The sequence below is a fragment of the Galeopterus variegatus genome, unplaced genomic scaffold (assembly GCF_000696425.1).
Source record: "Galeopterus variegatus unplaced genomic scaffold, G_variegatus-3.0.2 Scaffold3424, whole genome shotgun sequence".
Lineage (NCBI taxonomy): Eukaryota > Metazoa > Chordata > Mammalia > Dermoptera > Cynocephalidae > Galeopterus > Galeopterus variegatus.
Window position 1 is genome coordinate 185,664 of NW_007729535.1, and position 15,378 is coordinate 201,041.

Below are 15,378 nucleotides of genomic sequence, written 5' to 3' on the forward strand. Positions count from 1 at the left end.
GGTCCCGGTCCGGTAAGGGGGGAACCCTGGGGGTTGCGCTCCGTTGCCGGGCACGGAAAAAAAAAAAAAAGGAAAAAAAAAAAAAAAAAAAAAGACAGTATTTTTAGGGGCCGGCCCGTGGCTCACTCGGGAGAGTGCGGTGCTGATAACACCAAGGCCATGGGTTCGGATCCCATATAGGGATGGCCGGTTCGCTCACTGGGTGAGCGTGGTGCTGACAACACCAAGTCAAGGGTTAAGATCCCCTTACCGGTCATCTTTATAAAAAAAAAAAAAAAAAGAAAAAAGGAAAGGAGGGAGAGATGCCTGCAATTTGGTTTTCTGGGAGCTCAGTTACCAAAATCCAAAATTAGGAGAGATGACGGCTGAGCTGAGGCATTTGCATTTCCAGAAGGGCTGCTTTTGTGCTTGGCAGCAAGAATGGGGGATCGGTAACAGCCCCAGCCACAGGGGAGCCATTGGATAGGGCTGGCAGGAAGTGTCATTTGGGGAGAAACCACAAGAAAGGCCCTGTTACGTGGCCCCCAACCTTGCCAAGCCACCTCAAGCCCACCCAGGCCCAACACTCTCCTCCACTTTTGAGGGCCCCCCACACCCGGTCCTGCCTGCCACCACCCCAGACAGTGTCAGCCAGCTCAAGGGTCCTGCAGCGTCTTCACAGGGTGGGAGTGAGGTTTGGAACTGAGGCTAGACAGTGATTGGAGCTCCCTAGGACCCCCTGTCCCCCTCCCCCCAGGAACAACCAAATACTTCAGATTCTTAGAGCAGTGGGGTCCCAGGTTGAGCCTTAGATGAGCAAGAAAAGGGACTCTTTGGAGAAGAACCTGGCCCAAAATGAGAACTTTAGCCCCTCCACATCTCCGCCCTTGGCATGGTGATACACACTGACCCTCAGGCTTGGAGGAGACAGGTCTCTGTGTTGTTTTAAAGACAAGTGAGTGCAGCAATCCAAGAACCATACTTCTCCCAAATTCCAGGTCTGGCTAGTGGCTCCATCAAAGGAGGTGTGTGAGCATGTAGGAGACGCCTCAGGAGGGCCCAGCCAGGGCCTCTAGCAAAGCCCTTCTAGACAGCCCGTGGGGCTGTGTGAGCGTGGGCCTGTCCAAGCTTGGCCTGCCTCCACCTGGAGGGCCCATATTGAATAGGTCCCTGCACAGACATCCCAGCGCTGTCCCAGGAGGAGCTGACATCATCCTACAAGTGTGGGGTGTAGGGGTGAACACCCCCTCCTGACTGTTTGCATCTGATAGCTGGTGGAGCTTCCACTGGAAATAAACAACCAGGGACAAATACCACACCACTACCTCCAGACCATTTCCCTCAAATCTCCATTTCTTCCTGCAGAGAAAGGTAGATTGCAAAGTTTCCAAACTTGATCCTGATATAAACCGAAGAAAGGGACAATGGCAACCCTGTTCTGGCCTGTGAGCAAGAGCTGCCACACAACACCTTAGAGACCCTACTCATGTCCTATTGCCCCAGCAAGGGGCCATCACCTGTTTTTGGAGATGACCTTGCCCTGGGCTGGCTGCTCAAGTCATCAGAGTCCCAACACTGGCAGCCACAACAGGCAGCCTAGGGCTGGTCAGTGGCAGGAAAGCCAGCATATGAGGGGACAACAAGGCTGACCCCACAAGCTGTATCCCCTCTGAGCAGGCTGACCTGAAATTACCCAAATTCTGTTAAAAGCCTCCAGTGATGGGGTGCTCACTACCTCCTGAGACAGACAGCAGGCCTGCCAAGCTCTTCCACATACGGGCAGCGCCACATGAGAGAACTGCAGCAGGTCCCCAGAGGCCTCCAGAACATCCTGAGCCAGCAGCCTCCTCCCCACCTCCAGCTCATGAGAAGCATGTCTTTGACAGCAGGCCCTGTCATCCTAGCGGGACTGGTGGGTGTGGGGAATGATGGGTTTCCCTTGAGTACCTGCTCTGCACTGGGTACGGTGCAGCACCGACTTCAGAGCTATCTGGAGAAGTGGGTATCACAACCACTTCACACAATAAGAACCTGAGGCTCAGAGATGTTAGGTCAGTGTCAAGGTCATAAAGCTGATGACAGGCAGAGCCTGAGGCCTGACCCTGGACTAAGGTTCTCTCCCCACCCAGTGCAGGCTGGAGGAGGCAGCTTCCCCATTCTTGTTCATCAGAACTCAACAAAGGCTGCCCTCCTTTTCGGCCCAAGCTCTTAGGCATTCAGGTTCTGCTCCCACCTGGAAGCTGTAGAGGCTGGGAACCCATTAACCATGTGTTACTGGCAGCTTCCAGGAAGGTCTCATACACTCCCCAGGGCAGTGCAGATATGTTTGAGGATAAAGACCTCCCTGGCTGGCTGAGCCCCAAGAAGATGAAGGCTGAAGGCATGGACAACTCGCAGACATATGGAAAACATTCATCCTGGCTTTCCCAGCACAGAGGCCAAGGAAGGAGCCTATGGAAACCCTCATGAACAAATGGAAATGTGGGTGCCCAAGGCCTCCGAGTCCCAACAGAAGAAGCCAATGGGGGCCAGCCAGAGGGAGGAGGGTGGGATGCAGGGGCTCTGGCTGCCCTTGCTCCCCCAACATTCTGAACGGCTGCAAACAAGGGCATCTGGGCCTCAGGCAATCCTGGCAGGGGCCCTGGGGATGGGAAGACTGACTAGGTCTCACCCAGAACAAGCCATTCCTGCAAGAAGTCAATAGTCAGTTTTAATTTTCAGATTCCTCTGCCTTCACACATGCAGGGAGAAAGAAGCCACCAGGCTCCAATGAACATGTGTACATGTGTAGAACAGAAATTAAGGCCACTACAAAGCCACTACCAACTCCAGAGGGGTTGTTCCTGGACTAACCTGACTCAGATGGGGTCCTTTGAACCTTCTGTCATATTTGGGGGAAAATGCCTGGCTCATCCAACCAATGAGCGGTCAATTTCTAAGCCATGGCAGGGGTGAGAGAAGCCAGTCACATGGCTGAAAGGTTAGTGAAAAGCAAGGCATCTTGGGACCACCTCCTCCAGAGAGGGAGCTGCAATCTTAGGGCTCCAGGCAGCAAACATTTTCAAGGGGCTCCTTCACATTAAACTAAACATGACATTGAGTAATGTTGCATATACTACTTATCCTGATACGAGCATCACATATTGCAGTTATTGATATTCAACTCCATACCCCACAGGTATGTACAATCGACTATGTTACAATTAAAAATATATAATTTTAAACTCTTTTTTTTTTTTTTGGTCCTTTCTGAGACCGGCCACACCGCGCTCAGCCAGTGAGCGCTGTGAGCGCACCGGTCATCCCTATATAGGGTCCAAACCCGCGGTGGGAGCGCTGCTACGCTCCCAGTGCCACACTCTCCCGAGTGTGCCACGGGCTCGGCCCAATTTTTTAAAAATTTTAAAATAAATAAATAAATGTGGTCCTGGCAGTCAGATCTTAAGCATACTCTTTTCGGGCACAGATCTGATTCCCAGAGTTGAATCCCTTTATTTATTTACCCAAATACCACAATACAAACCCCCGGCCTGCCACCCCCAAATTGACCGAGCTCCTGATTCTTATTCCCCTGATCATGGTGGCGTTCTCTGCGTGATTAGCTTCTGGATCTCCAGACACTGCTTCAGCTTGTCTTCTGTCAGTGTCAACCGCTGCTCCAGGATGGAGACTGTCTGCAAAATAAATGATGGTCAGGCTCAGAGGATGGAGGGGCCACTGGGCTGTCCAAGGCATTCCCACAGCCAGTCCCCACTCAGCTGCCTCAGCCCATTGCCCAAATGCCAGGTGCCAGCTTTTCCTGCCCAGGGGTTCTGCCTGGCCCCTTGTCTCTGGTGGCTGTTGGAACAGCTCTTGCCTTCATTTCCACTCCTCCTGGCTCTGGATGGTTCACCTCTGATGTTTGTGGACAGGGGGAAGACACAGTGAGGGAAAGCAGACCTCAGGTCCCACAGCCCTTGGTCAATCCCCAAGACAACCAAGGGGTCAGGAATCCACCCCAGTGGTCTGGCATTTAGACTGGAGTTCTGGAGCAGAACCAGCTTCCTTGTTTGGGCCAGGCTCTGTCCACAAACAATCAGAGACCATCAACCATCTCCATTCCAGAGGTGAGAAAACTGTACTCACAAATGAAGGTACTCCACTTGGGTGCTGCTCACGACTCAGGCCTTTCCCCTCTACACCTGGAGAGGCTTCCCAGATTGACAGGGAACAAAGGCTGGGAGGCAAGTCCCCTGAACCCAGGAGGGTCTCTGCCTGTCCAAACCCAGTGTGGACCACTGTAGGATGTGCCATCTGGGGGTTAGGCCCAGGGCAATCAGACACAAATAACAACTCCATGTCTCTTAGCCTATTTCTTCCTCTGTGAGTGGGAAGGACAATGCCAAGCTCGTGGCATGGGTAGCTCAGCATGGTGCCTGGCACCTGTTCAGCTTGACCCATGTTGGCCACTATGACCATGCTTCTCATCACATTGCCTTCCTGAGGCTGAGCCCTTGCTCCCCCGGCCTCTCTTACACACCCAGCATGATGACTTGGCCACCCAGCCTGCGAAATGCCCTGAGCCACTAGGGCTACATGTGTTTCATGGGCCAGGGCATCTTGCAGACACGGTTCCCAGCCAGGCTGTGAAAAGCTGCTCAACTCCTCTGGCTTTGGACAGTGTCAGCAGAGGGGCGGTGGTGTCAGGAAGCCCGTGCTGTCTGTAGGGTACAGGTCCACAATGGGATCACCCCTCCCATCACATGCTTAGGTGGCCCCACACTGGCCATGACAGTTCTACTCGTCATCTCATGTCCCTCATCAAGGGTTGGCTAAGTGTCTATTGCACACCAGGCCCACACCAGCCACAGAATAGGTCCATGGTTAACGTGGCAGGCTTGATTCCTACAGGAATAGGAAGGGTCAGATGAATTTCCCCCATGGATTTTCCCAAGAGGTTTCATCTTCCCTGTGGCTCCTTGAAGGCTCTGGGGCCTTGGTCCAGTAGAAAGGAAACTTTCCTTTCATACGTTTAATAAAACATTGAAATATTTTGGGAGGGAGTTTCCCCTCTAAGGCTGCTATAAATTCCCACAGCATCCCACACGGATGTCAGATGCCATGACGCCTGGTGGCTGGCCCCTTCTAAATGAGATGGCCGGGGCTGTGAGGGCTCTGAACCACAGGTCACAAAACAGGGCCTGGAAAAACTGCTGCCCATGGAACATGGACTGCACCCTGAGAGACAGGGCTGAGCTGGAAGAGACCATCACATTCCCCAGTGCTGGCCAGCCAGCTGGGGAGGGGGTCTGCATCTTGTAAAAGTGGCAGCGGAAACAGCCCCCGGCTGGCCCAGGCAGCATTCCTGGAAGTTTCCACTGGCTGCTGCGAAACTTACACAGAGCCAAAATCATTCTTCATCCAGACTTTTTCCGATGGCCCCGACTCAAGGCCACAGTGGGGGAGCTGAGCCTGCTGCTTTTCCTCTTCTGTTTTTTTAAAAACTTTTCATAGGAACCCAATTTCCAAATGTGGAGAAGGTGGGCTCAGAAAACATGTGGGTGAGGTGCTGGGCCAGCGGAAACACTGGGGGCCTCCACTTAGTTCCATGGGGCCCATACTTCAGCTCAGTAGGAATGTGGCCATTAAATTTGTCGATATTAAATTCCTTTGAACAGAAAAGCATCAACTGTTTCACAACCAGCCCCTGAATGGAGGGTGCTGGCCCAGTTGGGGGCCCTTCCTTTTGGAGGCTTAAGGGGGCACTTCCTAGCACATTACAGACAAAAAGGATTTAAGAGTTCACCAGCTGGGGCCAACCCGTGGCTCACTCAGGAGAGTGTGGTGCTGATAACACCAAGGCCATGGGTTTGGATCCCATATAGGGATGGCTGGTTAGCTCACTGGGAAAGCGTGGTGCTGACAACACCAAGTCAAGGGTTAAGATCTCTTTACCGGTCATTTTTGAAAAAAAAAAAAAAAAAAGAGTTCACCACCCTTCAAACCTGCACCTCACCTCCCCACCATTCTCCAGCTCCCCCCATCCCAGCCAACCTTCTGAAGAGTCCTATCATCTCCATGTTTTGTCTGTGATTCTCCTATCCCTTCTTCCCTCAAGCCTACTCTGCCAAGGTGCTGGGTGGTGGCCACAATCAGGTAGAGGTCCACCAGGCACTTCCCAGCCACTTTTGATCACATCCAACCCCCTTTTGAGCCGGGAAGAGGATGCTTTTTGGATTTCTGTACGTTAGCATGCTGTCTAGCTTTCTCTGCTTCACATGTTTTTTTTTCAGTCCTACTCCAGTAAAGCATAGAGCCTCATTTTCATGGAAAATGGCTATCCCTCATGATAAAGTAAAACCTGGAAATCCTCTTTTCAAATTTTGCTGACATGCCTTCCCCCTATAAGGGAAAGGGTTTCCCCCATGGTGGAAAGGCCCCCATCAGTGGCATCCAAGTAGCAAAGGTTAAACATACTCAGGGCTGGGGGTGCAAATGGGCGGGAGGGCTGGTTGGCCACCTGCAGGGAGTCCTCCCACACCACAGGCCCGGGGCAGCCAGGTCAGGCCACTGCAGTGCACCTGTGTTTTGAAGCAGCATGTGGGTATGTAGGGGACATTCCTGGCAAGAACTAGTTCAGGGCCACATTGTGTGGCCTTGTTCACAGCGTGTGTGACCTTTCCTTGTGGGTTCAGAGCAACAAGGGTGAGCACATCCCCACACCAATGTCAGAAGCACAGCAGAGCTCTCAGTAAATACATGCTGCCTCACTGTCCAGAGGCCAGAGGCCATTCCCTTACACTGCCTGGAGCCAGATCCACTTGCAGGGGAGCCCAGGCCACCCCTCTGACCCAACCCTCGGCAGGGCCTAGCCAAGCAGGTTTCTTGCTGCTCACTTTGCCTCATGTCCTGGGTTTGGCCCTGGGAATTCTCCTCCTGCCACATAGTGCCTGTCCTCACCAGGCCTGGAGTAAAGGTCACACTTGCCCTGAAGCGCGAGGAGGAGCACTGTAAAGACAAACACTTCTAGGGCTGGCCTGTGGCTCACTAGGGAGAGTGCGGTGCTGATAACACCAAGGCTGTGGGTTCAGATCCTATATAGGGATGGCTGGCTCGCTCACTGGCTGAGCGTGGTGCTGACAACACCAAGTCAAGGGTTAAGATCCCCTTACCGGTCATCTTTAAAAAAAGAAAACGAAAAAGAATAAAGACAAACACTTCTGCAGTCTTTCTGAGTCCATACTCCATAGCCCAGCAGCCTCGACTTTCTTTTAATCAAGAGCAAACTTTCCAATCAGCCCCTTGACCCACACTGCCTCTCACTTTTCTCTGTCCAGAGGAGGAGGGGCCAGAGGTCTGGTCCCAGCCACTCAGAAAGCCCCCAAGGAGGAAGAGGCCGGGTGAGGAGGCTGGTGCCAACAAGGGAAACTGTCCTGCCTGACAAGGGTATCCATGACCTCTGACTTTTAGGCAGGGTAAAGAGAAGCTGAAGAAAGGGTTGGAAACCCAGGGCTCTGGCTGCTGGGTGGGTCTGGCTGGGCAAAGTGGCCAGTAAAGATGGCCCAGAATCCTCCATTCTGGGGTCCGAACTCCTCCACAGGGAGGCCCCTTCTGCTGCCCTGGCAGCTGATTCCTAAGTCCTCTTGGTAATTGGGGTGTAGAGTCCAGACTCAAGAGAGACCAGAGGGAGGTCGCAGGACTAGGCTCTGGAGGGGCGAGGGGGTCACCCTGATGATTCCTGACACTCTCCTCCAAGGGCTTCTCTTGGTAGCTGACGCTCATGGAGGGCTCACAATGTGCCAAGCACTCTGCAACAGTCCTTCAGGGTAGGAGCTTTCATCGGTTCCATTTTTTCAGATAAAGAAACTGAGCCAGAGATATTAAAAAACTTGCCTAAGGGGCCGGCCCGGTGGCGCAATGGATAGTGCGCCGCTTGGGAAGCGCGGCGGTGCTCCCGTCCGAGGGTTCGGATCCCACATACAGACCGGCTCCCGCTCACTGGCTGAGCGAGGCGTGGGAGCAACGCCGAGGCTTGCAATCCCGTTGCCGGTCCCCGGTCCGGTACGGGGGCAACACTGAGGGTTGCGATCCGTTGCCAGACACGGAAAAAAAGACAAAAGACAAAAAAAAAAAACTTGCCTAAAATCACACAGCTAATAAATGACAAACCTGGGCTGTGAGCCCTGGTAACCTGGCTTCAGAGCGCATGCTAAAGCATTGGGAAACGTGCACCTTGGCTCTGTCCCCATCAAGCATACCTGAGGAGAGGCCTGGCCTCACTCACTTTCTCTCCATGTGCTCCAGGCTGTGCCTGAGGGCAGTTGGTCACATGGCCCTGGGAGACTGGCTTGTTCCCCATCTCCCAACTTCCAGAACCTGGAGGAGAAACTTGTGGATCCCTTCCTCACTTAGCTATGGCTACCTTCTGTCCTGATTTAGGCGACTTGGCCTGAGCACTCTCAGAGGCAGTTCCCAAGCTAATGCAGAGTCTCTTACCTGGCTAAACATTTAGGTTTGGAATTATCACAAAAGTCATAAGAATAACTCATCTGAGCCACAAAAAGGTAATATTATAGGGGCAAAATGGACCTACCAACAAGAACCTCTGAACAGACAGGTGATGAGGAACAAATACCTAATATCCTATAACCTTCATTTTGGATGTTTTCTTTCATTGGGGCACTTTGTTACTTCAGCATTAAATGATCAGCCTGAAAACACACTGTGGAATTCCCCCGAGTCACTGCTGGCACCCCATCCCTCAAAGGCTGGGCTTGACTTTATACAAGGCATTTCCCTCCCTAGATCAGAGCAACAGGAGGCCAGAATGAGGACTCCACACCTGGGCACCATCACCCCTCACCCAACACTATCTGCCTCCCAGGGTGAAGGAGCCTTGTGGGGCAAGGTTATCAGCTCTCCAGAAGTTTTGTCTTCAGTCACATCTGTCAGAAGGTCACTTGAGGGCTCATTTCTGAAACCACCTACTGCTCTGTTAACAGCAATTTCCAGGAAGCCACAACCTTTCTCATGGAAAACTGTGGCCTCCGAACCACCTCTGTTTGCCATCAAATGTATTCTGCTGTTTCTCTAGACCAAGGGCTAGCAAACTATAACCTGCTGCCCATTTTTATAAACGAGGTTTTATTGCCATGCTGGTTGTTTACATACTGTCTATGGCTGCTCTCAGAGAACAACAGCAGGCTTGAGTGGTTCTGACAGAGCCCACAAAGCCTAGAATATTAACTGTTTATGAAAAAGTTTGCCAATCCTTGCCCTAGACTCTTTTTACTCACTCAGATCCTCTCTGAGCACCTCCTTGTGCTGGCCTGGCCCAGGGTGGTAGTGGCGCAGGCAGACTCGGCTGGGCCCGCAGGGTGTGCACTGGTTCAAGGAGGCGCAAGTGCTAAGTAATCCACAAAGCAGTGGGCCGTGCTGTGGAAAATGGAGGGCTTAGGCCTGGTCAGAGGCCAGGGGAAGTGAGGAATGAGTAAAGGTTGAAGAGGAGTTCATCAGGCAAGGGGGCAGGAAGAGCATCGGGGCCAAAGAAACAGTGTGGACGAAGGCCCCGAGGAGGAAGGGAAGGTAATGAGCAGAAGGGAAGAACCCAAGCAGGCCTGTGCGCTGAGTAAGGAGCACGGACTGGGAGGAGGCAGGAGATGGGACCAGGCCCTGCAGGCCACGCTAGGCAGCTTTATCTTCACCTGCAGAGCAGCAGGAGGGTACTGAGGGGTTCTAGGCTGAGGGGGGGATGAGGCCCTTTTGGCTGCTACATGGAGATGGTCTGGGGAGCGGCTATGTGTGGCTGTGGGAAGGTGGGGTGGGGGCAAGTGAGAACAAGTGGGATGATGGTGGCTTGGACTGGGGGAGGGGAGCTAGGGAAGAAATTGGACAAAATCAGAGATCCACGAGGAATGAACGAATATCACCTGGGGGTGAGTCAGATGCGGGACTGCAGAGAGATGTTCCCTGAGGCAGAGAACACAGGACAAGATAAGGGCTGGCCCGCACAGCTGGCAGCACAGTTGTTTTGTAATTCTGAGATTTTCTCTCCCTACTGAGATCCTCACTAGTGTGGGCAGATGAGGAAGGGATAGAGGAGGGAAGGGGGAGGGTAGGGCAGTGAATCTACAAGGTCCGTGAACACTGGAGAGTAGAATCCAGTGCAAGTGAGCCCAGGGCCCCTCCAAGGCTCACGATGATGTTAGTGATGCTGCTGAAAGCCTGGAAAGCAGCCTAGCTCTTTGGTGGGAGATGAGGGAGGGACTGCCCAACCCAGGTAACCCAACAGGGAAGAGGGTGCCGAGGTGCTGGGGACTAAATCCAAGAGCGTGGCGAGAGGCCAGCTTGGCCTGGCTCTCAGTAGCCAGACAGTGGGTCCAGGAGCTCAGGCCAAGAAGTAGGGTTCCCAGCGTGACTCATCCCCTGAGCTCTCCAAGGAAAATCCTTCCAGGAGAGGCTGAACAGTGGCATTCTATTTGAATCCTAATTGTCCTGTTCAGGGGAGAGAAGACTGATCTGTCTCCTAGTGGAGCAACATTAACAGGGCAAGTGTCTTCTCTCTCAGTTCAAGACGTGTAAGACGTTTTATGTAATACTCCATGGGCCTTCTGAGCATGGTAGAAAAAGAACTGATTTTAAAGTGATAGGCTTTTATTTTTAGTCCCTTAAAAATTGTAGTGAGGCTCAAAAAAACTGCACCGAAATGCCAGTCTTTGGAGATATGTCTGGCACCTGACCCCCGACTCCACGTGGAAGAGGAACATAGCGTTGGGGCCATCTCAACAGACACCCCATCCACATCTCACTACCTCAGACACCTCTTTCTCTACAGGCATCAAGTTATTAGGTGTCTGCTGAAGGCCTGCTATGGGCCCTGTGGGGCTCCAGGGCCCAACAGTTGGAGCCCAGCTCCCACATCATTCCCTGTGCCCATCGATGGTCCAAACTGGCCAATTCAGGTGTCCTGCATGGGACAGAGCCTGGATTTATGTATCTCCATTGGCCTGTGAGGTGGCGGAGGGGACAACCTTAGCTCGTCTGGCATGTGTGATGGGGACTCAGGCACCTGGGGCACCATGAGAGGCCAGAGTGGGTTTGCAGGGCCTCTGCATAACTCCTGTAGGCTCTGCATAGGTGCAGGGAAGAGTTCTTCTCTGGGCATCGCACAGAGGAGACGAGTCCAGTGTTCCCTGAGACAATGAATCCCACTCTCAGAAGTGGTGAAACAGTAAAGGGGCAGGTAGAGCTCGCTGGTTGCCCTCGTTCCAAGAGGAAGGATGTAAGTCTTTTGGGCCCAGGGGCTTTCTCCCCTCCAGTTGTGCCTGGCACTCTCCCCGGACTGTGCAGGCCCTTCCCTTGTCCCTCATTTCTCCTGTTGGCCACCTCCCTTCCAGCCTCCCCACTGCCTCAGTCTGATCTCCCCTTCTTTCAGCCCCACTGGCCTCTTTTGCTCCCTGGCCTGGTTTCCTCTTGAGGTGGCTTGTTCTGCCTTTTATCCTCAGCTCTTTTCTCCCAGTTCTCATGTCTGCTCCCTTGTCAGGCCTCTTTTTCATCCCCTTTTCACTGTGTGTTTGAGGAGAAGACAAGCAGAACAGGAGCAGGGTGTGGGTCTGGCTCACAGGTCAGATGCAGTCCTAACATGGCTCACCTGCTCTGGGGCTGATGCCAGGAGGCAGACCTGGGAGGGAAGAGCCAGCTGTGACAAGAAAGCCTCCGTAAGGAAACACGATGGACTGGGCCCACAGAAGTGCTTCCCAAGTAGAAGGTACAGCAGGTGCAAAGGCCCTGAGGCACACTCTTGGAACTGTCAGGAGGCCAGTGTGGTTGGCCTGGAGTGGTAGAGCAGGGAAGAAGGATATGGTGGCCGTAAGCAAAGTGGAGAAGAGGCCCCAGGGCCATCAGGCAGAAAGGCAAGGGACCAAGGAAGCCTCCACTCCCTGTCATGGTCTCACCAGACTTGCAAGTCTGAGCAGGCACTGCCAGGAAGGACGGTGCTCCCACATGCCTGCAGCCAGTTTGCACACCGCTGGTTCCAAAATGAACTCTGGGAGGCTTGGCCTGGGAACTGACCACAGCCGCCTGGTCCCACAAGCGGTAAAATGGAAGGAAGTGACTGGCATTTGAGTACACAGACAAGGGCACACCCTCAGAGCCAGGTCCCTTCCAGGAGCTGCTCCTTCTCCCAGAGCCACTGTTGCCACCACCTTGGCTAAGGCCTCCCTCATAAACCATGTGCAAATGTAGCAGGGAAGCTGGAGCTGGAACATCTCCAAAACCCCAAGGGGCTACAGGACACCTGGGGGCCCTCACGACCTTCCTCGGGGCATCTAACAACATCACTCCCACACATTTGTCAGGCACCTACCACACACAGCAAACAAGAGACCCTGGCTCTTGGGGACTTCCAGGCTCTGATGCGGCCACAGCGCCAATCTGTCTGGGCTGGCTTTTGGCAAAACTGATCCACCACCAGACAGTGAATGACATTTTAGGGGGAGGAAAGAAGGACGAAGGTGACCAGCCAGCCCCTCTATCTGCATTTCTCAGGTATTTGGCTGGAACCTTAAAAAACACTTCCACATGTGCAGGCTTTGCTTGACACTTCCCCAGCACGCCTGCTCCAATCTAGCTCTGGGGCAGGCCTTTTCCCTGCAGTCCCATCACCCTGGCCAGCACACTCCCCATGTCCACATCCTGCTCCAAGCAGAGCCCTAGGTGGGGCACTCTTAAGTAAGTGGTATTGGTTTCTATGGTGGAGGTTCCCTCTTGGGCCTCCTCCATGAGCTGGAATATAGGTAGCATGGAGGTAGACAGGGCAGCTGGGCCAGACTGACAGATGGAGGCAGAAAGCTAATGTCCAGCCACACGCCCCACCAAGCACTCTGCCTGGGCTGTGGGCACAGCAGTGTGGGGAGGTACAACTGCTTCGGGCTGGCAGTCTAGCAGGAAGGCCAGGGGACCGGGGCATTGGTACCTGATGGGGCAAGATGGGGAAACACTCAGGCTGAGAGAAGGGAGAGACAGCAGCTGGGCAAAGCCTGAGAGAGGGCAGTGGGAATGTGAGGACAGCAGGACCAGGCTGTCCCAGGTCCCATCAGCAGGGACCGTCATGTCAGGGCTCTGCCAATGACTGTCCTCACCAGATCCAGGAAGACCACCCCTGCCCCTGCTGGGCTCCTCTCAACCCCGCCCTTACGCCTCAGCTTCCTGGTGATTCCCTTGCCCTACTCCTGGGCCAACCCTTCACTCCCCCCCTTCCTCACTGATCCTGCTGCGTTCCTTTCCTATCCAAGAGCTCAGGAATAAAGGCCACACTCCTTGGCATGGCATCCATGTGGCACTCAGGTCCTGTGTTGCCCATCACTGCTCCTCTCCGTACCCAAACTTACCTTCCCAAAGCCCATTCCAGCTCTTCTCTCCCAAGAAGCCTCCTCACTCCTGCCCCAGCACTTGGGTGCCTGCCGGCCTCCCCTCCCGGCATGTTGTGGCTGTAGCACAGGTGTGGACCCTTGGAAAATGCCATCAGAGGGATTCCCAGTGGGGAACCTCTGTCCTGTGTGGTAAGAGCACAGGTTCCAGATCTGTATGGCCTGGGTTTGAATCTAGGCTTGACCACTAACTTGCTGAGTGGCCTTGGGCAAGTTATTTGACTCAGGGCTGCAGTTTCCTTGCCTGTAAAATGCTTCTCTCATAGAGCCACTGTAATACTATAATATTAATGGCTAATATTTATGTAGCACTTGCTCTGTGTCAGTCTGGACACAGGGATGCACTGTCGACAACATGACTCCTCCAGTTTTTGCCCTGGCTAAGCATTGAGAGGTTGGGGGAGTTAGGCACAGTTGGGGCTCAATGAGGCCCCAAAGTGGGCAGCTTGTGGCCAGGTCAGGGAGTGTCTGAGCCATTGGGGCACGTGGTGGTTTGGCTGCTTCTTAAAGTTCTGTGACAGAAAGTTTCTTTTTAATCATTTCCAGGGTTGTTGATTTGGGCTCCCCCAGGAGGTATCCCTGGAGGGGCTGGGGTTCTTCAGCCCCCACCCTGCAACATAGGAGCCAGCTTACTCGGGAGCAGGGAGTCCCAGCTGCCCTGGGTCTCAGGGAATGGGCACAGTCACCCAGCCACACCACTGAGAGCAGTTGTGCCAGCCGGAGGAAATGTCCTGGAGTTGGCCATTGGCTCAACATCCCTGGTCTCGATTGTGCTGCATGGAATTAACTTTCCTTTGGTTTCATTGCAAAGATGAAAATGTGGAATTAATCTACCCTGTAGCATGGTTTTGACTTCACTCAGATTCTAAAGATCTAAAACAGATGTAATAAAAGGGGAATCTCTTTGCTGTAGGGTCTTGTGAGCTATCAAAAACAAAGCAGGGTTGCTGGGCCTGCTGCCTGCCCCAGCTCTGCCTTCACTCCTGCCAGCTCCAGCTTTGTCTCTTGGTGTATGCCTCTGTGTGTTTGTGTGTGAGTGTGTGTGTGCACGCACGCACACATGTGCTTATGCTCATGCGTACACATGGCACAAATGTAGGGCCCTGCCTTGCTGATGGCGTCCCGGCCAGTCCATTGTCACATGTCAGGAGTGACAGGGGGCCAGAGGGGACAGGTCAGTTCCCTGGGGACAGGCACTGCTGGTCTGAGGCCAGCCCTTCCCACCACCCAAGGCTCTGCCTTCTTTCCCCAGCCACTGCCCAGTACCTAATGGTCAGCAGCAAGGGGGCTTTTGAGTCAGAGGGTGCACACGCTGGCCCTTGAGCAGCCTGCTGACGTCAGTTTGAATGTCAGCATCATACGGACAGGGATTTTTGTCCATTCTTGCTCACTGCTGTCGCCCTGCTCTCAGACAGCACCTGGCACGCAGTAGATGCCCACTGAGTACTGTATGAACAAACACCTGGCCCCGAGCCCTGTGCGAATACAGAGGACACAGGTCCTGAGCCTGTCAGCCCAGGCCCCCAAGGCCAAAAGGCAGCATAACTCTGGGAATGAGCCCGCCTGGCTGGTGAGGAACACTCACCCCAGCTTGGGCCTTGGACCTGGCTAGCTTGAAGGGATAATTGGGGAGGGAGGGAAGGGTGGGCAAGCAGGAGGGGACAGCCCCCACCAGCTGGCCTTGGGTGGGAGAAAGTCTCCTGGCTTCGGAAGGAAGTGGGGGTGGACACAGTGGAGGCAGGAGTTGAGGAAGAAGCCCAGTTCCTACTCTTCCCACCTCAGGCCCAGTGTGATGATGACTAAAAGCTCCGAGGCCTGAATTTCAGAGAGGGAGGAATGGAGATTCCCCCTCATGCTGATGTCTGATGAGCTACATGCCCGGATCACACACAGCCAACCCAAAGAAAAACAAATTTCTATAGAAATTCCTCCAATGTCTCTGGGCTCAGCAACTGTCTTTTCTTTTTTTTTTTTTCCTTTTTGTCTTTTT

General features: G+C 53.5%; 1 protein-coding gene across 1 annotated transcript in view; it reads right to left on the reverse strand.

Annotated features, from left to right (window-relative positions):
- Positions 1–3,446: 3,446 nt before the first annotated feature.
- Positions 3,447–15,378, reverse strand: part of LOC103600718 (POC1 centriolar protein homolog A-like) — a gene marked incomplete at its 5' end in the record, with an annotated part of 44,157 nt that continues 32,225 nt past the window's right edge. Inside the window, one exon of the mRNA XM_008585044.1 lies at positions 3,447–3,653. Within this exon, the coding sequence (XP_008583266.1) occupies positions 3,555–3,653 (99 nt within the window). The remainder of the gene's footprint in view (positions 3,654–15,378) is intronic.